Source organism: Rattus rattus, chromosome 4 (genome assembly GCF_011064425.1).
Source record: "Rattus rattus isolate New Zealand chromosome 4, Rrattus_CSIRO_v1, whole genome shotgun sequence".
Lineage (NCBI taxonomy): Eukaryota > Metazoa > Chordata > Mammalia > Rodentia > Muridae > Rattus > Rattus rattus.
Window position 1 is genome coordinate 55,837,755 of NC_046157.1, and position 24,807 is coordinate 55,862,561.

The 24,807-nt window shown below is 39.9% G+C and overlaps 1 protein-coding gene across 6 annotated transcripts in view; it reads left to right on the forward strand.

Annotated features, from left to right (window-relative positions):
• The window catches only part of Grik1 (glutamate ionotropic receptor kainate type subunit 1), a 383,311-nt gene that overhangs the window by 274,158 nt on the left and 84,346 nt on the right, over positions 1-24,807 (forward strand). For all 6 annotated transcript variants that reach the window (XM_032900471.1, XM_032900473.1, XM_032900472.1 and 3 more), the window contains exons 5-7: positions 625-667; positions 4,460-4,644; positions 13,851-13,994. In XM_032900471.1, coding sequence (XP_032756362.1) covers positions 625-667; positions 4,460-4,644; positions 13,851-13,994 — 372 coding nt within the window. The remainder of the gene's footprint in view (positions 1-624; positions 668-4,459; positions 4,645-13,850; positions 13,995-24,807) is intronic.

Here is a 24,807-nt window from a genome sequence, read left to right on the forward strand (position 1 = left end):
TCACCAGTATTTCTAGAACTAAAGATAGCTAAAATACTGATGCCTGCTAATTCGATACACTAAATGATGTTGAAAACAGAAAAGGTAAACTTTAAGTCCGGTCCTCATCCATTTGTGAATTCGGGTGTAGGGTAAGATGAGACAGAGACAGTAGCCAGAGACATTGAGCTGTAAGTCCCTGGGCGCGTGAATATATTCGCACTCTAAAATTGCCATGTCAATGCACAATGACTTCTAATCTGAGAAAAACATTGTGTCAACGTAAAAGACTAAACAATCTATATATCTAGTTTAGTAGTTGCATTTGAAGACTAAGACACAGAAAAAGATAAAATCTCATGTCATGATGCACAATCCTGAATATATAAAATGTGTTGGCACAGAAACTATTTTTATATTTGATCACCAGACTGACTACTTCAATGTCGTGAAGTTCAAGTTCAACTCCATGATGATCTAAAGTGAGTTATCCAGCCACTAACTGGCCTCAAATTTGATTACTGGTCTGCGTTTTTCTACACAGCTCGTATTCTGTATCCCCAGGTTTTTGCAGCCAAGCTACCGATGGTCTGTTTTTGGTATTATAATCTACTTCTTCTTTCTTTCCCCATGTCTCCATTGCAGATTTTGTTATGTGGGCATGATGACCAATATTATCACTACTTTTCACAACCCTGGTAAGTGCCCTCAGAATGCATTCCACACGTTCATTCACAGACAATTCCTTGGATCATAGCCCAAATATCACATCATGGAGATTTTTTTGATTTCAAGACTCCTAAACCCAGTATTGCTGAGCATCAGATATCTAATGTGTGTGTGTGTGTGTGTGTGTGTGTGTGTGTGTAGTGGTGTGCTTTTTTGTTCTTTTTTACAATAAAGATCATCAAATAATATAAAATCCAAGTGATGAATGCCATTCATAAACAGCCATTCTAAAGAAGGTTGCCAAATCTATAATTCTATTCTCAGAAGAGTATTAAGTGTGACCTGAATCCTTTTGAGGTGATGACAGCACTGCTATATCCAGGAGAAAAGTGGGATTAAGGCAGTCATCCCGAGAGGACCTGGGGAAGTTTCAAATAAGGGAAGTGATGGAGGCATAATAAGCACTGAACATTCTCTAACCACATGAAAATAGTGGGATACAGTAACCTGGCTGCATTTTGTGTTTTCTCTTAGGGTCCTGTGTGACATCCAGTCCAGGATCTTCTGGCCTTCATAGTTTCTGGCTGAAAAGTCTGGTGGATTCTGATAGGTCTGCCTTTATGTTACTTTGACCTTTTCCTTACTGCTTTTAATATTCTTCTTATTTTTGTGCGTTTGGTGTTTTGACTATTATGTGACAGGAGGTGTTTCTTTTCTGGTCCAATCTATTTGGAGTTCTGTAGGCTTCTTGTATGCCTATGGGTATCTCTTTTATTAGGTTAGGGAAGTTTTCTTGATTTTGTTGAAGATATTTACTGGTCCTTGAGCTGGGAGTCTTCACTCTCTTCTATACCTGCAATATCCTTGGTTTTGATCTTCTCATTGAGTCCTGGATTTCCTGTATGTTTTGGACCAGTAGCTTTTTCCGCTTTACATTATCTTTGACAGTTGAGTCAATGATTTCTATGGAATCTTCTGCTCCTGAGATTCTCTCTTCCATCTCTTGTATTCTGTTGGTGAAACTTGTATCTAGCAGCTCTTGTCTCTTCTTTTGGTTTTCTATATCCAGGGTTGTTTCCATGTGTTCTTTCTTGATTGCTTCTATTTCCATTTTTAATTCCTTCAACTGTTTGATTGTGTTTTCCTGGAATTCTTTCAGGGATTTTTGTGTCTCCTCTTTATGGGCTTCTACTTGTTTATTTATGTTTTCCTGGAATTCTTTCAGGCATTTTTTCGATTCTTTTTAGGAATTTTTATGTATTCCTCTCTGTAGGCTTCTGCTTGTTTTATTTATGTTTCCTGTGTTTCTCTACAGAGTTCTTCAGCTTTAGAGTAAGTCAGAAACTCTGGCTATTGACATGTTGGGGCATTACTAATTGAAAGAGAAATTATCTAAGTAATTTAATACACAAAAATTATAGTATAGGTCAAATGACCTCAGAAGTCAGTCAACACAATCTATGTATACACCACTCTTCTGGATGCCTACAGTATAAATTCCACTTCCTTGCCCAAGAAGAAAACTAAATCAGCCATTTTCTTTGTAGTCTTTAAGGGCTTATCATATATAACATACCCAGATTTGGGGTAGGATTGTCAATAGGTTACTCTTGACAAGCTAGGTTCAAGAATATGGAGGCCTAAAGGTTTGGAACAAGGAATAGAGCTTCCTCCTCTCATTGACAGCAGTAAATGCCCTTGAAGAATCCCTAGAGGCATGAAGGGTACAGAGCACATCATGTCATGAACTTGTGGTGGGGATAGAGAACAGGGTGGAATTCAAGCTCCTACACCCATGTTTGCTGATTGTGTGGGTCTGTGTTGCTGCAAACCACATGTATTCCTCTTTCAGAATAGTGGAGTAGATAAATGTGTTGTCCATTCACAGATGTGGCCCTTCCCTAAAACTATGTAAGCCAGAGTACCATTTAGGCCTCAGAACATTCTTCCAGCCTCAGCTAAATACACTACAAAGAGCTAGCTTGGGAGCCATTTCAGGGCCTGAGCCCTAGAATCTAGGAAAACTGGTCCTCAATAGCAGTTATAAAGTGAGAGCACATTGTACAATTTTTATTCCAGTCCACTCCTTGCTCTCCCGATTTCCTCATTCTGCATTCACAAGGGATGTTGCAAAGCAGAATTGAAAGTTCTACATTCTGTCTTACATAGAAACCCCAAGTTACAGGGCAGCTAAACTCCACATACATTTAATATATTCATCATAAGGGATTAAGCACACCTGCTGGAATTTTCTGTGACTAAATAACTTTGCCTCTATTCATTGAATGTGCTGAAAGGTCTTATTCATCATATTTGCTTTCTGTCTCCCTGCAGTTTGATCTTCATTCTGTCCTATATTGCTTTCATATTCTAGCCAACTTTGGCCACAAGCATTAATAAAACATTTCAACAGTAAGTTAGTGCAAAGGAAATACAGATTTTACACACACACACACACACACACACACACACACACACATTGTGTACATTATAATGTACATATTATATATTTAAAAAGCAGTATAGGGCTGCACAGACAGTTCTTGCACAAGGGTCAAGAATTTGGTTCCCAGCACCCACAACTGGTTGAACTCCATTGCCAGAGATCAGACGTCCTCTTCTAGACTCTATATAACACCTTCATTCAGTCGCACATACCCACACAAAGACACAGACACCTAGTTAAATTAAAAACTAATAAAAGAGCAAATCTACATTAAAAGGCCATATAGCATTCTTGAACCAGAGCTGTCCATGCAGGGATGCCCTGTTATAACTCTACAGCCCAGTCCAAAGTTATCTTGGGAATGGGTAGCAACTAGAAGACATCAGAAGAGAGAACGTCACATCTTCTGCAAATGCAAATCGTGAAGGAACCTGGGGCCACTGCCTTCAGTAACTGCTTTTCTCCCCAGAGTGGACCATGTCAGACTGCTTCAGAAAGCAGTTTCATTGCTAGATGAAGTCTCTAAGGGCTTTTTTTTCCTGTCAAGTGTTATTTTGGCTGCTTCGTTTTCTCTCAAATGTGGAGTATTCTTAGTGGCATGATTTTACTCTAAGCCTTTTATATATAAAAACTGAGATGATCATTCCGCTTTAAATATGTACCCACTGATAACTCTCTGGTTTAAATCCAGCTCCATCCATTCTGAGAAACACTGGGGTGGGTTAGGCAGGTTTTCTGAGAGACTTTCCAAAAGGAAATGAGTCTCCTGTCAGTTTCCACATCCTACAACCAAAGGGTCCAATATAGTCTTTTTTAAAAGACTGAGCCCTTATCCTGAGTAGTCTTTATACTCTTGTTGAAAGGAATAGAAGTTGTCATCAGGGAACCACGGGATGCCACTTTTCCCTCCTAGAAGTCTCCTTTCTTCACATGCATATGAAGTTTCCACATTTCACCTCAGCAGCATGATCCAGAACAGCATGAAGCAGCAACTGTGCTGGGGGTGTGAGGTGTCGCCACTTTTGCCCAATACTTTCTGTATGGACTTCTCACAACTGGATATTCTTTTCTTCAGTCATAAAATGAAAGCCCAGAGGCAAAGAGACAGAAAGATCTCATCTAACTCCTCAAAGACTCTATCCTAGGTAGAGAATTCTTAACCTTTAAAATCATGTTCAAGGTCCAGGGCTAGAAGACTTGGTGAATTCCTCTTCTTCATTTATCTGAACTTGACAGTCTTTCACAGACAGGACATGATAACTCTGTCATTTGTGTTTTCACCTTCTTATTGCTTCTGTAATCATTGGTTTTCTTTTTAATCAAGAACACCAATAATGCTAATTATTTTCTACTCTTCTTTCTGTAACACCGCACAGGACTTGTTTGCTTTAGATCTGGAACTCTATAGGTACAGCGGCGTAAATATGACTGGATTTCGGTTGCTGAATATTGACAACCCTCACGTGTCATCCATCATTGAGAAGTGGTCCATGGAGAGGTTGCAGGCCCCGCCCAGACCCGAGACTGGTCTTCTGGATGGCGTGATGACAGTGAGTAGTTTGATTTTATTCTTCAAATATGTTTTATTTATTGTTTGAGAATTTCATATGAGTATACAATGTTTTTTATCCAATTCCAGACACTGTCTGCCTCCCTCTCTACCAGGATTTAAATCTTTGTGGAGGAGGATGGCACTGTGGGCAGAAAGATTGTAAGAGACAGTGAATGACTTTAATGAAAGCTAGGATCATGTTCTACTCTGTAGAAGTGACTTTAATCGTGTAAGTGGTGTTATAACATATACCTTGAGAGAGAACGTGCAAGAGATAAAGAGGCTCAGTATATAATTTGCAAATGTGTGTATGGCTCTTATCAAAAGCTATAATCTTTATCTTTCTAATCGCACTTGTCAAAAAATTTAAGTTGCTATCATGATTGTGACAATTTTTTTAAAAAGGAACTGGAACTAAAGAAAAGTAAGCAGAGAGCACTCACCCATAGGAGTGTGTTTCTGGGAGGGGTGCAAAGGAGTGAGAAGCATCATATTCATAAGCAGCACCAAGAACTGCAGGCGTAGACAAGTACCAGATCTCCACACGGCCTGTGGGATCACATCCTTAGCATCTCAGCTGTATATGAGCATCCTTCTGCAGACGGCAACAGAGCTTAAATCCAGAAATGTGTCACGAGTGACACAGATGCCAAGTCTGTCTCTTCTCAACTCAGAAGTAACCGCTTCAACAGAGACTTGCACAGCACCTCATGAAGAGCCTTGAGGCCGCATGGTTTTTTCTTCTGCTGTCAAATGTATCAACCCTCGCTAATGAGACTCCCTGGGTGATGAAGAAAATAGAAAGGAATAATAATATTTTTTTAAAAACACACCTTGCTTTCCATGTAAGAACAGTACTAGTGAGGGGAAAGATATTGGGAATTCAAGCAGGTAATAGCCTTTTAAATTGATGTAATATTTCACCCTCTGTTCCCATCATCCAGAGAAACACTCTCACTTTTAAGATGCAATTTCCTGACAACTGAAAGGTATCATCTCACTGAGAAATGAACTTCGGGCTTCCTTCTTCTTTTTTTCCTGTGAAGAACAAATGAAGGAAATAAATGAATGAATTAAGTGTTTCTGGATGGTTCCATGTTCAGAGTCCCTGACTATTTTGCAAGCCCAAAATAACTCTTAAAACACACAGGGAAATGATGATGTTGGAAAGCGTGGCGATACAAACAAGCCTCAGGTGGTTTGAAGCAGTGCTTTGAATGAAAACTAGTAGAGTACGGCCAGAGAAATTCTATCAGGAACGGGAGGGGAGTGTCTTTCCCCATTCCAGTAAGATTTCCAATGCAGGATGATCTGACTCTCCAATAAGTCTTATAGGTGCGTGGTGTGTATCAATAGGCAGTGAGAGCTGGATGCTGTTTTTACACAGGTCATAGGTTTTTCCATCTCAAGAATGGCTCAATTTACCAAAAACAAAAATATGAGTGCATTCACATTTATGGAACTGACAGAATAATTTGTACATATCAAAAAAGATGAAAACCACAAAACATAAAAAAATATAGCCATGATATTTTCCCAGATTTTTTTGGTGGCACAAGATAATGCTGCTCCCTGGTATTGCTGTCAGTCTCCAGGGTGAATGACTACCCAATGAGCAGAAAGAATGGTAAATCTGGGAGCTGGTGAAAACAAGGTGTCATGTACCATGTTCTGTCTAAACATAACCATCCTGACAGAGATGTTTTAGACATGCTTATAATAATAATTATTATTACTATTATTATTATTTAATAGTTATGGTTAGAGAGATAACTTAGTGGTAATCCTCTGCATACATGTATGAAGAACCAAGTTTGAATCCCCAGAACTTACATAAAGCCGTGGGCAGTAGCATGCATCTGTAATCTGAGTTCTCCTATAGTGAATTGGGAGGGGAAAGCAATAGAATTCTTAGAGATTCCTGGGCTAGCTTTCCTGGCGTTCATAGTAGCAAACAACAAAAAAGGGGAACTGTCTCAAGCAGGGTAAGGAGTAAGAACAAACACAGTTGGTCATCCTCCTTCCTCTATATGTGTACTGTACACACACACACACACACACACACACACACACACACACACAACTCATAAAACATTTTTTGATGAAAAGAAAGCTGAGGAACTATAATACCAGAAGACGATATTTCACAGAATACTGTAAAAGCAGCTGCAATAACTATTCCAGGACATGGCATACGAGTAAACAATGGTGGTAAAACATAGCACCTACTCCAGGTGGACAAAACAGCCATGTGGATTTTGAAGTTAATTTTCAGATTTAATTTGGGAGGCGTACTTTCAACCAATATTTATCCGAAGAATCCGAAGACATGGAACGTCTCTTTTTCTGCTTTACCTGAATACAGATAATTTAGAGATTTAGAGACTAAGTGATGGGGAGATAAAGGGACATGTACAAGGATGTTCAGTTGACCATGACCCCAGTTCCAGGTCTAAATACTCTCTAATTTTAAACTACCTCAATCGAAATGTCTCCTTCACTATCCCAAAGATTAAATCCAATGCCTATGTGTATTAGATCCTACTGTTTACTTATTCTTCTCTGCCAAGTACTCGGCCCTAGACTCCTGCATCTACTACTGCCCAGGCTACTTAAATATCTCTTCACCAGCAAGGCCTTCTGTGAACTGGGTTCTATTGTGATAGTTTCCTCCGTTATTCTCTTCATCCGTACCCGTTTCACATTTCCATCTAACCTGTGTAACCTCTTGCACTATGTTTTGATTTGAGAGATTGGAATCTTTCTCTATGAGAATACAAACATTTAGATAGAGATGCTTTCTATTCTCTAATATGCTCTATCCCCAGCATTAGAAAAGGAAAGGTACAAAAAAATTTAAGAAGTATCAATTAGTAAAATAATGTATGCAGAAGGCAAATTTAATTAAGATTCTGCCAAAACAAATGTTCAAATGAAGAATATTTATATAGCCCTGAAATATCTCTCTGAAAAGCCAAAGTTCTGACAAGCAAGAAGCATGCCTTATTCAAGAAGAGGGAAGTACTTCTCAGGTAATAAAGGATTTTTTTTATTTTATAAACTACCACTATTAATGACATTACTATAGTAAGTGCAATGATTAGTTTTAACTGTCAACTTGACACAACCTAGAGTCACCTGGGAAGAAATACTTACAGAGGAATTACTAGCTCAAGTGGGTGGATGGTATGTACATAGGGAATTTTTTGACTGTTTATTGATGTAGGAAAACCCAGGCCACTGTGGGCAGCACCATTCTCTATGCAGAGATGCTATGCCAAAGTGAAATAAAAAGACCCCTGAATAAGTAAGGAAGAAGACAATGATTCACATATTTATTCTCTCTCTGCTCTTGATTGGTGGATGTGATCCTTATTGTTTTTGCCTTGACTTCCCCAAGATAATGAATGGCCTGTAACATGGACTGCAAATAAATTGACTTTTCAACAGAAAAGCAACTAGAACAGTAGGTGATTATAAGCAATTCCATTGGTATAATAGAATTGAACTCATATGTATCATCCTGATATTCTCCCAGACCCAGGGACTGTATCAACTATAGGCATTTTCTTATATGTGTCACATACTTCTATAAGTTATAGATATAAACATATAAAAGCTAGAAAATAATATAATGAGAAAAATGTGTTTTGACCTGCCTACATTTTATAATTTTTAAATCTGTTTTTTGAATTTTTTACATTAAAACATCCTCAAAGAATACCACTATATATGGCAAAACACATCTATATCTGAAAATACAGAAATCAGTTATACCCAAGTTCAACTTAGTTGAATCTAGATTTAAAAACAGATTTAATTTTAAAAACCCTATTTTAAGAATTGAGTTAACAAGACTTGCTTATCTTAGGTCAAAACAGTGAAATGCACTATTAAAAAACATCTGAAGATTTTTTAAGTATTTTTTTTCAGCTGGAATGTTAATTAAGTCTAGAATGGCTTTATAAAACGTCTTTCATTGTTTGTTTGTTTGTTGGGTTTTTTGGGGTTCTTTTGTTTGTTTTTTTTTGCTTTTATATTTTCCCTAGCATTTTGGGGAGGTGAAATAGCCCATATTCAAAATTATTTTTTTTCCTGATTGTAGACTCTGATGATGTGTGTTAGTTATTTCTGATGCTGTGGTAAATGAATATCACCAAGGGCAACTGAAGAAGGAAAGAGTTTATTTGTGTTTACGATGTTAGAGGTATAGTCCGTGATGGCGGGAGAGGTACGGCAGCAGACTGCTGGAGCAGGAAGATGAGAGGGCACAACTTCAAATACAAACACCAAGCAAAGAGAGTGGACTGGATGTGGGACAAGACTGAATTCTCAAAGCTTTTCTCTGGGGATGTACTTCCTCTAGCAAGGAGGCACTCCTTACCAAACACTGCCACCAGCTATGGACCAAATATTCAAATACCCAAATCTATGGGGAACAATTACCATTTAAACACCACAGTATATGATTCAGTAGTGACAAGGAGACAGAAACTACAGAGCCAGCCAGGTTTGCCATTCTCCTTCCCAGCTCACAAAGTGCTCATAGTAGGAGGCAAAGTCAGGAGCTTCGACCTGCTCTCCTACGTCTAATAGTTCTGTAATTATGGTCCACAGGAAAGATATCTTTGGATAGCCACCTTGAGTCTTCATCAAAGACCCGTAAAAGATAACAGTCAACTAGATGATTACAAAAGGCAGTGTTTTTCTTGATAATGGAAACCAGAATTTAGGTCCTGGCTATGTTTGCAGAGAAAGTAACCTCTCCAAGTCCACTTGCTGGTCTGTAAACCTGTACAACACCAACACGGTGTTGTTCACTAGACACATCAGATAACATGACAATGCTTCTAGGGTACAGAAGTGATTTTTCTTGATAACATTTGCTGGTTTTAGTCAATAAAGGGAGAAAGAACATTCTGACACGCAAAGCTGTAGCCAACCTCATTCTGAACCACTGATAAAAAAAAGCACACTATGAGATTATAAAGTGTTTCACCAACTGACGTGTTAATTAACACATCGCAAGTTTGTTTCCTCAAGAAACTAGCGCAGAATTACTGTATTATTTATTTACGTGTTTTTTTATTCACGAGGCACATTCTGTACTATGCCAGCTGCTCAAGGTGATTCCTTATCTGACATTTTTTTGACCTAGTATGACTGAAGGCTTTTTCCATGGTATTTACATGGTCTACTTATAATCCTCTTTCCTCTGCTTCTCCTGGTCTCTATTTAAAGCTAGCAAATATTCATTGAAGTTCAAATTATAGCAACTGCTCTGTCAAACCTTCAGTGAACCTGCCGGAATTTCTTCCCAACCAACAGAATTTTTAGTCTGCTTGAGCTGGTTTTTTGCTGTCTTCCCAAATCCACTTCCAAATTCTGCTCACTGACAGGGCATTCTACCTGCTGCCAGCTCATGGCCAGTGCAAATGAACAATGCTTTCTCAAGCACTTGGGGCTTTCTAGCAGTATGGCTCCCACAGGTTTGCACCTTCGGTAGAGTTCCCATTAACAATTTCGCCAAGCCTTACCTTACCTATAACCCTGTCCAATGGCAAAGAGGAATGAGAAACAGATGCCTCTTGCCCATTTGCTCTCCAAAAACAAGTTTTCTTCCCGGTATCCCAATCAGGGATACAATATGCCAATTTTCCTTGTCTCTGAGGTGTTGGGGCATCTCATTGCTTTGCGTTGGTAGTCACCACCATGTCCTTATGCTTTGTTATTTGCACAAAGAACCCTGAACTCAAATAAATGCTCTATTTACAGTGACAGATTATTACAGGGAAAAATGAATAGAAAATAAAATCAACAAAGGAAAACTTCACACAGGGCAGAGCTCTGATAGGCCTGTGCTTTTAAAGGTGTATTATACCATTGAAACTCCAGAAAGTGCTTGACTCCCAGCAATCATGTGTGACTATACCTGTGAAGTGTCGTCAACCAGGAAACCCACACAAACCCTGGTGTGCAGGAGTATTATGAGAAGTAAACCACATAAGCACAGAGCTCCCACATAACTGACCTTAGTCTCCAGACCCTCCACACCTCAAATTGATGAAGCATAGCCCAGTACCTCAGAACAACAAAAGGCAACGTTTACCACATCCATATTTTTAGCATAAGCATTGCATGGTCCTAGACTCCAGAAAATATAGTCCAACATATTTTCTCACAAACCAGTCGTTAGCCAGTATTTCCTTTTGAATGCATAGGGCTTGAACACCCACAAATCCACTGAGTTACTGAAAGTTGTTCCACTAGTCAAAACATTATGCATTTCTTATGGGAAACCAGCTTTCCATATGTGGATGTTGTTATGAAAAGATTTTCTTGGGAGCATTGAGAAATTTTACATCACCTAGTTTTTCAAGATACATATAAGAACCAGCAATGGGAAAGACTAAAGTGTAAGAGTGTCTTCTGCATAAGAATGGGCGTCTTAGTCAGGCTTGCATTCCTGCACAAAACATTATAACCAAGAAGCAAGTTGGGGAGGAAAGGGTTTATTCAGCTTACACTTCTACACTGCTGTTCATCACCAGAGGAAGTCAGAACAGGAACTCACACAGGGAAGGATCCTGGAGGTTGGAGCTGATGCAGAGGCCATGGAGGAATGCTGCTTACTGGCTTGCTTCCCCTGGCTTGCTCAGATTGCTTTCTTATAGAACCCAAGACTAACAGCCCAGGGGTGGCAACACCCAAAATGGGCCCTCTCACCCTTGATTACTAATTGAGAAAATGCCTTACTGCTGGAACTCATAGAGGCATTTCCTCAAGGGAGGCTTCTTTCTCTGTGATGACTCCAGTTTGTGTCAAGTTGGCACACAAAACCAGCCAGGACAATAGGTGATTATACACCTGAGTTCACAGTGACTGTAGGTCCCCGAATAATACTTACACAAGATCAAGCCAGTTGTCTTCCACCACAAATGGGTTTATGAGGGCACATCCTTATCTGAGGAGCTATTGACTCTTCAAGGAAACTAATGGGAGAAAATCAGTTTTCTTCAGTGTGTGGTCTACTATAGGCTATCTGTGCTCCAATGTATGGCCCTACACCATGTAAAATCAGTAATCAGACTCAGTGGGTTATAAAAAAGAAATAAAACACTTAGGAAATTGGGACAGGGAGATAAGAAGGTCTGGATGAATCTATAGGGGTTAATGGGAATGCATAGATGATCAAAATACATCATATATATGTATGAAAATCTCAAAAAAATGAATAAGCTAATTTTTAAATATTTCACAATTGAAGGACATATCATGCATAACTGATATGTTTGTGGTGCTGGCATGTAGCATACTGTCAAACTGTTTTTAGCTTCTATCAAGCTACTTTTGTATCATTAAATAATTGGACACGATGGGACCACAGATTATACCACCAACTTAAGTATCCAAATGTTGGCTTTCTCACTATTAGTTTATAGATCCCATTTAATATCTTGATTTTCTTTCTACAAAGAAGAAAAGTGATGAAATGGGTTCTTATTTCTCAAGGACTCTGAACAGGGGCAGATGTGTAACTATTACTCAGTAAATGTCCACCCTTATTACAGATTCCATTTTACCAAGTCCACCTGTCAATAGTTCGCTTTCTCCAGACAAAATCAAATAAGGTTATCGGAATGGTGGAAATCATGGGTGCTAGACTAAGGCAAGCAGGGTCTAACGTCTGTCTATGTAAGAGATTAGCAGAGTAGATAGACTTGGCTAGGTCATTGATAAAATGGATTATATCGATCTTGAGTCAATCAAAATCAATTGTGAAAGCTCAACCAACCAAAACTGCCATCATCATCAACCTCACTCTTCTGCGTCAAGAACATAAGTAAAATTATTTATATTAAATCAAGATAACATAGAGGTCTTGTCAAAGTGTGTTTTAAGGTTTGAATCAATAATAACTCATGCTGTGAACGTTTATTAAACTATGTTCCTGTAGCATAGACTTAGGTACCAAAGGTTGAATTTGAACAGTTTCTGCTTTCAAGACACCCTTATTGTTTTAATTAAGTGACAAGTATTAGAAATAAATTGACATGTCATTGACACTCTACAGAATAATATGGGTTCAAAATAGAGTTGTTTTTTTTTCTTCAACACTGATGAGATGAAATACATGGCATTTACCACTCAGAGCTCTTTCCAGCTCCATCCTGACATAATTAACCTCAAATAGTGACAGAGTCAAGTAATTGCAGAAAACCACATACATTTTTTTTTCTGCTAGAACCTGGATTTTAGGTTTAACTCTGTCAATTTTCCAGCCATATACATATGTGCCTCTATAAATCAATATGTTGCCTGAGGTCAGTTTTACACATAGTAAGTAGCTTTATCTGCTTACTTTGGAGAATTACTGAGAATTTCAAATGAGCTAATATATTTGAAGTTACAAAGAAAGCCCTCCAGTAAAATGTGAGGGTATTACGAGATTTTTATCCCCCAAACCGCAGGGCAGTATACTTGACAAAATGCTACGAGTATTATATAAAATTTCGAAAGTGAGAAGAATTTCATGAGGAAAAGAAGCCAAAGATAACTATTCCCAAAGAGAAGTAACTAATTTCAGCCTATTTCATGGTAACTCAAAGAGGCAAAGTGCTGGCTTATTCTGGTCCATGGATCTGTACCTCAGAGCGTCTTCCTGAGCTTGCCACTGACTTTCATATCATGACTCTTAACTTCCCTCCTCAAGTCTGGCCAAGGTACGCAACCAACACAAGTATTGTTGATAATAAAAGAACCGATTGGCTTTACTAGCAAGAATTTGTTCTCTGTAAAATACAAAGGGAGACAGAAGAAAAGGAAAAAAGAAAACATGAAAGAAGAAGGAAGGAAGGAGGAAGATGCTGAGAGACTATTACTGAAATGAGTCTTAGTACATTTGACCTCAACACTGAACTTGACATAAAAAACAGTCCTAAAATATGTACTGAAATACAATCATTTGTAGTCTATCTGAGTTTTACTTTGTTTTTACAAACTCAGCAACAAAGGTCAGATTCCAACTTACTCTGGAATCTTTCTTTTGTAGAATACTAGCTGTTGATGACTGAACCCTGTTTAGCTAAAGATCAGAAGCTCTTGAGGATCAGATCAACAGCAAGGAAGGAATGTCCGGTAGGTGGGTAGAGGGAACTAATGAAAATGGAACTGATGGCATGGTTCATGTCTTTTTTTCCACAGACTGAAGCAGCTCTGATGTACGATGCTGTGTACATGGTAGCCATTGCCTCCCACCGTGCCTCTCAGCTGACCGTCAGCTCCCTGCAGTGCCATCGGCATAAGCCATGGCGCCTTGGACCCAGATTTATGAACCTCATCAAAGAGGCAAGTAGAGATTCCTCTTAGCCTATTTGCTTAGCACCATTCAATTTGTCTCTTTGATGCATTTCTGGTAGCATGGTGATGCTAATGGACGAGCAGTCAGTGTCAACCAGTATTCTCAGATCTCAATGTCAGAACTCAGCCTAGAGGAACTATCCCGTACTTTCCAATATGATGCTACAATATTCAAACAAGCTGAACTGTAATACTACTATCTGTCCTTCCAGCCATGCTCCAATTATGCTATGCTGTCTACACATTGGAATTTAGACATTTTGGCTTCATAAGGGATGTTAGTTCTCACATTATGGGCTCTTGGTCTTTGTGGCCTCCCACGGCTTAGGTTTCTTAGTACTAAACAATGGACATCTTTATGACAGAGTCACTTCCCCTTTGTTAATGAAAGAAAAAAGTGTGGTTCTATTCAAAACTTACTCAGCGTCCTACATGTTCTTTAAGAGTGTAGGATATTTAGGAAGAGACTGTTCATTACTAATATTCAGGTATTAAAAGCTATCTCTGCCTTATCTTGTTCTCTGGTGCAATTTAAAGTTCCTTGCCAAGACCCGTGAGAATCCCAAGACTCTTAAAATATGTGTACCTTTGGATTATCTTTGAGACCAGCATGCACATATTTTTAAAAGAAAGGATCTTGGGAGCTGAAAATCTGACTGAGTATGCACAATACCCTGTGACATGCTCTAAAATGTTCTCCATAGGATGCAGAGGCTTATTCTTCCATGAGGAGTATCCTCTTCCCTACACATCCTGGAGAAAGTCAGAGTGAGGCAAACCTCTAATTGAGAAGCATTTAAAGGGGCAGATTACAAAGAGAGAAGGCTGACTGTACCCTGAGGGAAGCTAACAGCTTTGGGCTAGATGTCTGCTGGTCTCCTCAGCACCCATAGAACACCTCTCCTGCTGTTCGATCGACTTCCCCTCATAGGCCGACTCTAGTTCATAAAGGTAAGGACCAGAGAGAGGCTACATGTGAGAAATAAGACTCCAACTACCAAGGGAGGACAGCTTTCAGCGCTGAGCAAGATGTACATTTTCAGATGCAAACCCTGCACTTTTTAAGACGGGGGAAGAGTTTTCCTTTAAGTCCAGCTTTTCTTCCCTAATCTGTCCCCTCTGGCTGCCTAGATATAAACCCCAGCTCTGCTAATGTTTATGAGCAATTGAACAAGGATTAGACACTTAACCTTCCTGTGTCTGGAATTTACATCTGTGAAATGGGAGTAGACCGTCTATTCTCTCAGCATCATTGTACAGAAACTGAGTAAAATTACTGCTTGTGAATAGTGAGGGGGTCCAGTAAGCATTTGAAATATTGGCTTTCCTTAGCATGAAAATACACACTTACAATTGCCTCGTTCGGTTTACTGAGGATGGTGCCAGGATTTAAAACTGGCAAAACAACAAAGAAATCACAAATAGGCATGAAATGAAATGCCCTCTCTGACAGCTACATAAAAATGACATACTGTGGCTAATAGAAAACTGTCACATGGCCGCCTCTTCCCCCTGCGGTGATCAAAGTCATGTCCTGAATTGCCATCCTGATTGTCTTGATCTTTAACAAGAAAACACCTGGTTCCCTTTTATCTCAAAGCAATGAAAGGAGAGGCAGACTCCCTTAAGAAAGCCAGAGATCAAACACTCAGAGCAACCCAAACACCTTTCTGCTTCTACTTAACCTGCATGAGAAGGTGAAGTTGCCAAGCATCATTTAGATATGTTTAAAGAAATAATGAGTCCAAGAGAAAGGACCACTGGGACATCAAGAATACATTTTCTGTTTTTATCCCGCTCTCAGAATCCGCGGTTGGGAGTGAAAGGAAGGCTATCAAGGGAGACTCAGGAGCATCTGTCAGATCTTTCCCATACACATTGGCTCCTGAATCACTGTGGCATGTTGTGATGGTTTGCATATACTCATCCCAGGGAGTGGCACTATTAGAAAGTGTGGCCTTGTTGGAGAAAGTTTGTCACTGTGGAGGTGGGCTTGGAGACCCTCCTCCTAGCTGCCTGGGGATGCCCAACCTTTTCCTGGCTTCCTTTGGGTAAAGAGGTAGAACTCTCAGCTCCTCCTGCACCAGGCCTGCCTGGATGCTGCCATGCTTCCGCCTTGATGACAACGGACTGAACCTCTGAACCTGTAAGCCAGCCCCAATTAAATGCTGTCCTTTATAAGACTTGCATTGGTCATGGAGTCTGTTCACAGCAATAAAACCCTAAGACACACGTGCTACCTTTGTCAGGGAAGATGGCAGGGTGGTAGAACAGGGAATGAAGACTGATGTCCCAGGAAAACCAGCAAGGAGGGAATTCTGTGATCAACAGATCCTAAAACAAGAGAAAAATTAAGAATGTTTCTTTGGCTGAGAGCACAGTCAAATTTTGCCAATGTCAATTTCCATTATAAGATATGAAATAAGGTTCTCAGTCATAAAAATCCCAGGTCTTTTCCTGGAGCCAAGGGATTTCCACATGCAGAGTGGGGAATAATGACGACTCAGCACCCTAGATTTCTGGAGCGAAGACCAAGCTAGTCACAGGAGGTCAAGCTCCTGGGCAGAAGTGGCTGCGAGCGCAGTAATCCCTGACACGTGTGCAGCATTCCGAGTAAGGCAATTAAAATGAGCATCTTAAACTAACCACCATGGGGGCCGACAGTAACAGGAGAAGAAGCAATGACCATTTGGAATGTGATGCTGTACATGACAGAGTCTGTCTGACCAGAGATTTGCTAAACAGACGTATATTAGGAGATGATCGATCATTTTCCACTTAACAGAAGTTACTAGAACTCTTGTAAAATAACTGAATTGGTTTGCTCTTCTGTTGCTGTGATGAAACACTGAACCAAACCAACTTGGGGTGTGGAACAGTTTATTTCATTTATATTTCCAAATAACAGTATATCGCTGAGTGAATTCAGGGAAGAAAATGAAGCAGGAAACAGGTGGCAGGAACTGAAGCAGAAGCCAGTGAGGAGCACAGCTTACTAGATTGTTCTTTCTGGTTCATGCTTAACTCAGGACCACCTGCTGATGGTAACACCACCTACAATAGGCTGTGCCTTCCCATATCAACCAACAATGAAGAGAATTCCCCACAGACATGACCACCCATCATCTGAACAACCTCTCAGTTGAGACCCCCTCCCCCTGGGTGATTCTCGATTGTGCCAAGTTGGCAATAAAAACTAACCAGGACAGTAATATTTTTGTGGTTCTGGGTATCAAACAAAAGGTCTCACTAATGCTGGACAAGTGTTCTGCAAACAAGCTATATTCCAAGCCCCTGTCCCATACATTATTAGCATGTTGTCACAAGGGATAACCCTCACACCAAAGTAGGAGCCATGGTTTCAACCATCGACTCATATAAATTCTACCTGGCTGAGAATTACTAGGGTTCATCTGAAGCTGTCCAGTCTCACAGCATAAATGCGGTGCCATTCAGCAGGATTTATAGGCTCTTTGGTGACCTTGGTTCCAAAGCCCAGTGGCATCTCTCATCTCCGCCAGTGTCACCAGCCCTTGTTGAACTTGTGATGTCTCCCTAAGCATGACATGTAGTCATACTTAATCCCTTGGCCTCTGGTTGGAATGTCATATTTGTCAGGGTCGTGACTTATATCTCATGCAGTCAGCGGCTCCTGTCTTCTGATGCTGACCCTGCACCTTCCTTCCAACTCTAATTATACTGTCATGTTTATGTTCTCATCTTCCTCCAAGCTGAGCATTTTTCCGATCTCAAGTCATTGGCTTTTGGACAAAACAAGTACTCGAGTAAATCCAGTTATAGATGAAGGATAGAAGGAGCTGGAAAACACTTGCAACCTGCAGACGAAGTGGAGGCAAAGCAGGGACCACACATGTCAGCCAGCGTTGGTGACTCTCAAACCAGGAGTGGCAGGGGGGGCAGGGATTATAAATCTATCGACCTATTTAGTTCCAGAATGGGGAACAGAAATTTGGGGTTAACTGCAGTTTGCTCTCTCTGTATAAACTTAGTCATTTCGCTTAAGGTTTCTTACTTTCCTCTCTTACATGGGTACAGAATCACTCCATGTATTCATGTGGAATACACATATATTGGATGAAAAGGCCTAGCCAAACCTGCTATGTAGTTGCTGCTTCATAAAGGGTGACTGTCCTCAAGTGGAAGGCTCTGTGAAATGTACATCAGTGAAGCAGCTGTCAGTCAACCAGGACATTGTCCACCATACTGTAAGCACTGTGTCCTTGTCTGTGATGCCATCTCCATTATTATTGGAATCTAGGATGGTGTGGCACTTGTATGTATAAATATGGGTAAGACATTGCAGAAAGAAATCAGAGTGCCCAGACATACATGCACATACAACAAACACACACACACACACACACACACACACACACACACACACACATACACAGAGAGAGAGAGACAGAGACAGAGAGACAGAGAGACAGAGAGATACAGAGAGAGAGAGAGAGACAGAGACAGAGACAGAGAGACAGAGAGAGAGACAGAGAGAAACTCTAGAGGAAGGTGAACTCTGCCATACTTTTATCCTACTATATCCACTGGGGAATGCTGTCACTTAATTTTGCTTTTGCTTATCAAAATGAGCTGCCCCACATATAATTCTGATAACACTGGGTCTCGTCTGTAAAGTCAGTCAAAGTTCTCCTTTTTTAAAACGTGTCCTTTCACAATTCTTGTTTTGTACCTACTGAAAAACTGCGTCTGTCTGCTCTCTCACTTTGAAGCATCAACATCTCAGTTGCACTTTATCAATGCTGACCTTAATCATTTCCCTCCAATTCACTTACGTTTAGGAGATATACCATCAAAGGAATATATTTTTTAGTCTTTTCCTTAATAAGAAATCTTGACAGAGAATAACTTTCACAACTATGTATATGTATCTTTTGTACATAACTGTTTTGGTGTATGGTGCTATAACAAAATACCTGAGAGTGGACACTTTTTAAAGAGTAAAAATGTGCACTCTTAATAGTTCTGGAGTCCATAACGTAGTGTCATTGGTATCTGATGCATATTGAGGGTTTCCCTAGCTGTATCCTCTCATGACAGCACAGTGAAAGACTAAATGGTGACTAGTCTGTTCATAAGAGTGTCAAAACTTCATATGAGCCTTTTCATAAGAGTGTCAACCAACGACTAAAGGCCACCCTCTCACTACTCTTCGCATGTGGACTAAGTGAATTTCGAAGAGACACAGTCATAGCTATCATCACTGTGCCTAAATAGTTATCTCTGAAGAATCTGATCAACGGCCAGACAGACAAACAGCCATCAGAAATACAGAAAGGAAAAGTCAGAGAGGGTTGAAGAGTCTGCCAAGTTCACTGGGAGGACTTTATAAAGACCATAGACCATGGGTTTCATATTTAAAGTCGCCTAACACAACTGGATGCCTCTTTGCTCTACTAAATAGTCCTGCCTCTCGCACCCTTTCTGGCTTTTTGCTCACTTCGTCATTCATATCTGATCTTGTGTGTGTGTGTGTGTGTGTGTGTGTGTGTGTGTGTGTGTGTTGTACATATGTGTTATTACCAGGTATGCATATCTGTAGTGTCTGACTATTGTACCTTCCTCAATCACTCCCCACCTTGTGCTTTTGGAGGCAGGGTATCACTTAACCAGAAACTTGTATTTTTGGAGGCAGGGTATCACTTACCCAGAAACTTGAAGACCCTATTAAACTTGCTGCAAACAAAAGTCAATGATCTCACTCCACCCTTCCTAGCACTGAGGTCACAGATGCATGTTACCATTCACAACTTTCCCTCTGGATTCTACGGATCCAAACTTAGGAGATCATGGCTGTGTAAAAGCCCACTTTACCCACAGAGCCATCGTCTCTGCTCTGCATGTTACTTTTCCTTTGCTGCCCAGAGCACTCTCAGTTTCCCATTCACTAAATTTAGGTCCCGTTTTCTCACCTGCTTTTGTATTTTCTTCTCTCCCAAAATAATCTAGACCTTATTTTTGTTCATCCTATTTATTCTTTCATGTGTATCTTAGCTTCTTTCATAGCATCTCCATGCTAAGCCTACCTAAGCAAACTAGGAGGTGAGGTAAGTTTTATGATGACTGTCTCAATGTTGCCCCTAAAATAACCACTTATCATTACTGTTTGGTACCCAAGGAAAATCCATGGTATTCAACAGTCACTGGGTTCTCAGGCCTGACCTTAGACCTTTCTTGATATATCCACTTAGCATGTCCATTGCCAGTAACAATCATCCAACGTTGTGGCCACTCCCACCAAACCCAAGCTCAATAACCACTACTCTCAAAGTCAGTTTACCTCCACCTTATTGAGTCTAGTACATGTGAACAGCTTCAGTTTGCAAAGACTTATTATCCAAACCTTCAGCTCATTTCCTTTCCCAAGACAGGGTGAGGTCTGATGCCTGTTCCAATGTTTTCCTGGGTTCCGCTCCTCTGGTCCCCTCTACTGGAGAATGTTCCACTATTCTCCAAAAGTACTTTATAAACATTTATATCATTTATTCTTTGAGAATTTCACATAATGTATTTTAGCCATATTTGCCTCCTTCCAGAACAACTCTTCCTTCCCTACACTCCCAACTTTATTTATAAAACCTATCAATTCTAGTGTGTGATGCCTTGGGATATCCTTGGGTATTGAGCATCAATTTGAGCATGGTTTACCTGCCAATGGCAAAATTCTCAAACACACACGCACATGAACATGCACATGCACACAACTGCCTGTCCCTCTCCCAACAGTTATTAATTGCCAATAGGGCCATGGCTTGTGTGGAACTTTGTGTCCAATTCCCTTCCCCATACTGGAATGGGAGCTTGAATGTGTACATGTCTTGTAAATGTTCTCACAAGTTTGTATATGCACCTACCCTACTGTGTCTGGAAAATCCTGTTTCTTTGTAGACTTCCATTGTTTCCCATGGCTATTACCATCTTTTCGACCTTCTTCTACAGCACTGTATAAACCTTTACCTCTGACTTTATAGCATGTTATAATGGAAACATTGTTGTGTGTTCTATGCAGTGTGTTTCTTAGAAATAGAACTTGTCATGTTCAAGGCTAGCTCGGTTTCCCAGAGCGCCTTTTCTGCAAGCATGAGGGCCTGTTCTACTTTATTTCTGTTGGATGATGAATGATGCAGGCGAAGAGCAAGAGAGGAGAAGAGAGGTTTTATTTGTTTCAGGTTACATGCTGTTATTGAGTGATAAGGCTAACTCTCTTCTCAGTAATCTATGGGTCTCTGTTGACTGTAGGAGTTGAAAACGAATTTGATCTATAATTTGATTGAGTGTCCCTGCAGTAAGAGGAAGCATAACACCACATGGGAACAAGGAAGCTGTATAATTCAAAAAACTACCTGAGTTCAAATCCCCAGCACCCATATAAAAATTAGATTATATCTATGCATCTCTATAATCCCAGAACTGGGTTGTGGAGTCAGAAAGAGGTGGATCTGCAGAGGTTATTGGCCAGTCAACCTAGCCAGAATGCCAAGTTCTGGTCTCTGCATGTGTGTAAGCACATAAGGGTCTTACCCTCACACACACACACATACACACACACACCTACACACACATACACACACACATACACACACATACACACACCCCTACACACACATACACACACACACACACACACAATGTTGCTGTATTCATTTTTCTTACCCAATATCGTCTCTTTTTCTAAGTACAGTAGGTATGGAATAGTGAGTAAGTAAGTGCATGTTTCTTTAAATATGACCACACTAACTGGAGTGAAATATGAATTCAGCCCAACTTGGCAGCCATATGTTTGTCTTCTTACATAAATAACATATTGATTATATACTACAATGATAAGTTTCTGTGTGGCAATTATTTGGTTAATATGATCCAAGTAATTTTCATATTTAGAGAGCGAATAATCTGATTTCTGGGTTTTATTGATCACATCATCCAGATAATTAGACAAGTACTCTATTCCTGTCCACTTTGCACATGTGAATGTCTCAGATTTGTGACATCACATATATAATGAATTTGTTTATACAAGAGCAGATTTATTCTATTTCAGAAGGGAAGCCTCGGTGTGACCCAGAGTCAGAGGAAACTAGGTTATGCAAAAGAAAGTCCAGGTGCATGTTCTAAGATAAACCCTTAGAAAAATACAAATTAGTTTCCCCAGAGTGCATGGCAAAGATATAGTTAAAGTCAGCAGGTTCGCAGTTGCAAAGCAAATATTGGCAAAGGAAGTTGTTATATTTTTAAATTATGCAGTGAGCTGTGCAGGCTGTTAGTGCAAGATAATGGGTTATAAACAACGTGCATAATAGTTAAAATAATTATATATTGAACAGATGGGAATATAGTAAATGCATCATCTCAGTTCCTGAAATAGCTGACACCCTGGCAAGCCATGTGGTCCAAAGGTCCCGTTTATCATTTCCTCCTTGGACTGATATTTATTTTCATTGGCATTGTTGTGTACACTTCAGATGGGTTTTTATATGCATTTTCTAGAACAGACATCAAATTGTCAGTGACTGGACACAGATTACATTGCTTAGAAGAAGATGAATTACAGATATTTGTCACTGAGTGGTACTCTGGGGACCTGGGTAAGGCACTAATTATACAGTGAGTCCGTGTGGGCTGTGTTTCTGCAATAGATGAAGAGGAGTGAGCCTCTTTTTAATTAAAATCAAATTGAATCACACACAATGTGTTGCACATGTTAAAGCTTCCATTCAGGAGTCAGGGCCAAGTGTAGACAAATTTTTGAAATCCACGAAACACAGTCTCTAGTCTCTTCGTAGTTCTATATTCCCTATGGGCAGGTGCCTTGGCCTCGTGATCTTTTTGTAATTCTACACTAAATCTTGGTAAAGTGAAACTCTTTAACTAAATGAATGATTAATTTAATTAGCAAATCAATACATGGTGACAGGTGTCACTGACTTTATTCACAGGCCAATAGGGAATTTCTAAACTTAGAAAGTTTTCAGAAATCTAAGTGAAACCTCCTTAGAATTGGACTGAGATATAGAGTTGACTTAGAGTCAAGTCTACCTACCTCTCCACAGTCATATTCACAGACAGCAGTGTCTTCTCACACCACAGGGCTCCCCTCCTTGCCCTGCAAGCTGTAGGGTGCGCCTGCCCACTTCTCCCGGGACAGTGAATGGACCCAAGGATTAAGTAGGGCACAGGCACTTGATGCTCTTCACTGGAGTCCTATGGTTTCTTTTAGGTATATGCCCAGGACAGAGCAGGCCCTGTCCCTGACCCTGTCCTTGGTGTCTTCCCTCTCAAGACTTTGCTCTCACTGCCTAAAAGGGGGTTGAATTTGGAAATGCTACCCTTTTCAGTCACAGCATTTACAAATACTTTCAAGTAACTCGAGTTTAGGTAAGAGGACTCAAAGTTGCAAGTAATGTCTCCTTCCAGCAAGGAATTAATAATCCGTTAAGGAAAAATTGGTTATGCAATGTAACTTACATAAACAAATAGGTATTCAAATGAATTGAAAGCAATTATGTTTAGAAGCCAAGCAGTAGGGCTCAGTGATGAAGGCACTTGACACACATGACTGGTCACCTGAGTTTAAATCCTAAGGATCCACATGAATATGAAGCTGAGAGCTGCCTGTACAAAGCTATGCTCTATGTTGTGTGCACACCATGGCATGTACATCCATACAAGAACATGTGAGCATGCACACACACACACACACACACACACACACACACACACAATCACATACTAATAAATAGTCATAATATCAGGTGTTAAGGTAACAGTCAAAATAGTGAAAATAAGACCTAAGAAAGTATGATAGACAGTTGAGAGGTAACCCCTTATCAGAATATCGAAACTATATCTCCCCAATTCTTAAGATATCTCTCTGTGTCACATAACTACCTTTTCTTTTCTTCAAGTTTGAGACATAAAATTAAGAATATGCCATATGGTAACTGTAGTACTTCTAAAATATTATTCAATGGCCACTTGAACAAAGCACCGTCCTATTTTAAACATTACATATGGAAAGCATACATTCTTCAGGCAGTCAGATTAAAAACAAGCATCATAAGAATGCTTGTGGATATCTTGACACTATCCACCAGCTGTCTAATTGGACTTAAGGCCCTCAACAAGACGGAAATCATGCCTGATACTGGACACCTAACCAACTACACATGCCTGCTGTGGTCATGGATCATACAGAAGAACCTAGAAAAACCAGTATAATTCCTAACTGAATTCTAAACATTTACTCATAGGTGAATAGATAATTCTCAACTCTCACCGAGGAAGCTTGTTTGGATAATAGTCAGAGACCATTGCAGGAAATCACATTCAATCAAAATGCAGAGAACAAGTAACTGGTGTGCAGCTCCACTTTATACAGTGACAACATTACTCCACGCCTAAGAGACTATCTCAGGAGAAGAGCCAAAAATATTGTAAAACCCAGGAAATCAGGATGTATGCTGAGAGATTGTGTCTCCTAAAAGTGACAGAGAAGCTACATCATGCAACTGCAAAAATATGGCTAGAAATGTGAACGGAGAATTCCCAAAAGAAGAAAGAGGAGTAAGTAATAAACACTTAAAAATTGTTCCCATCAAGAAAATTCAGATTAACACAAAGTAGTGTTAATCTCACCTCAGTTAGAATGGCTATCATCAGGAAATAAAATGCTGACTGTTAAGGGAGCAGCTATAGAAAACAGAGCGGAAATTCCTCTTGAAGGCAAAAATAGAATTTTCATATGACCAGTTATTCAATCCCT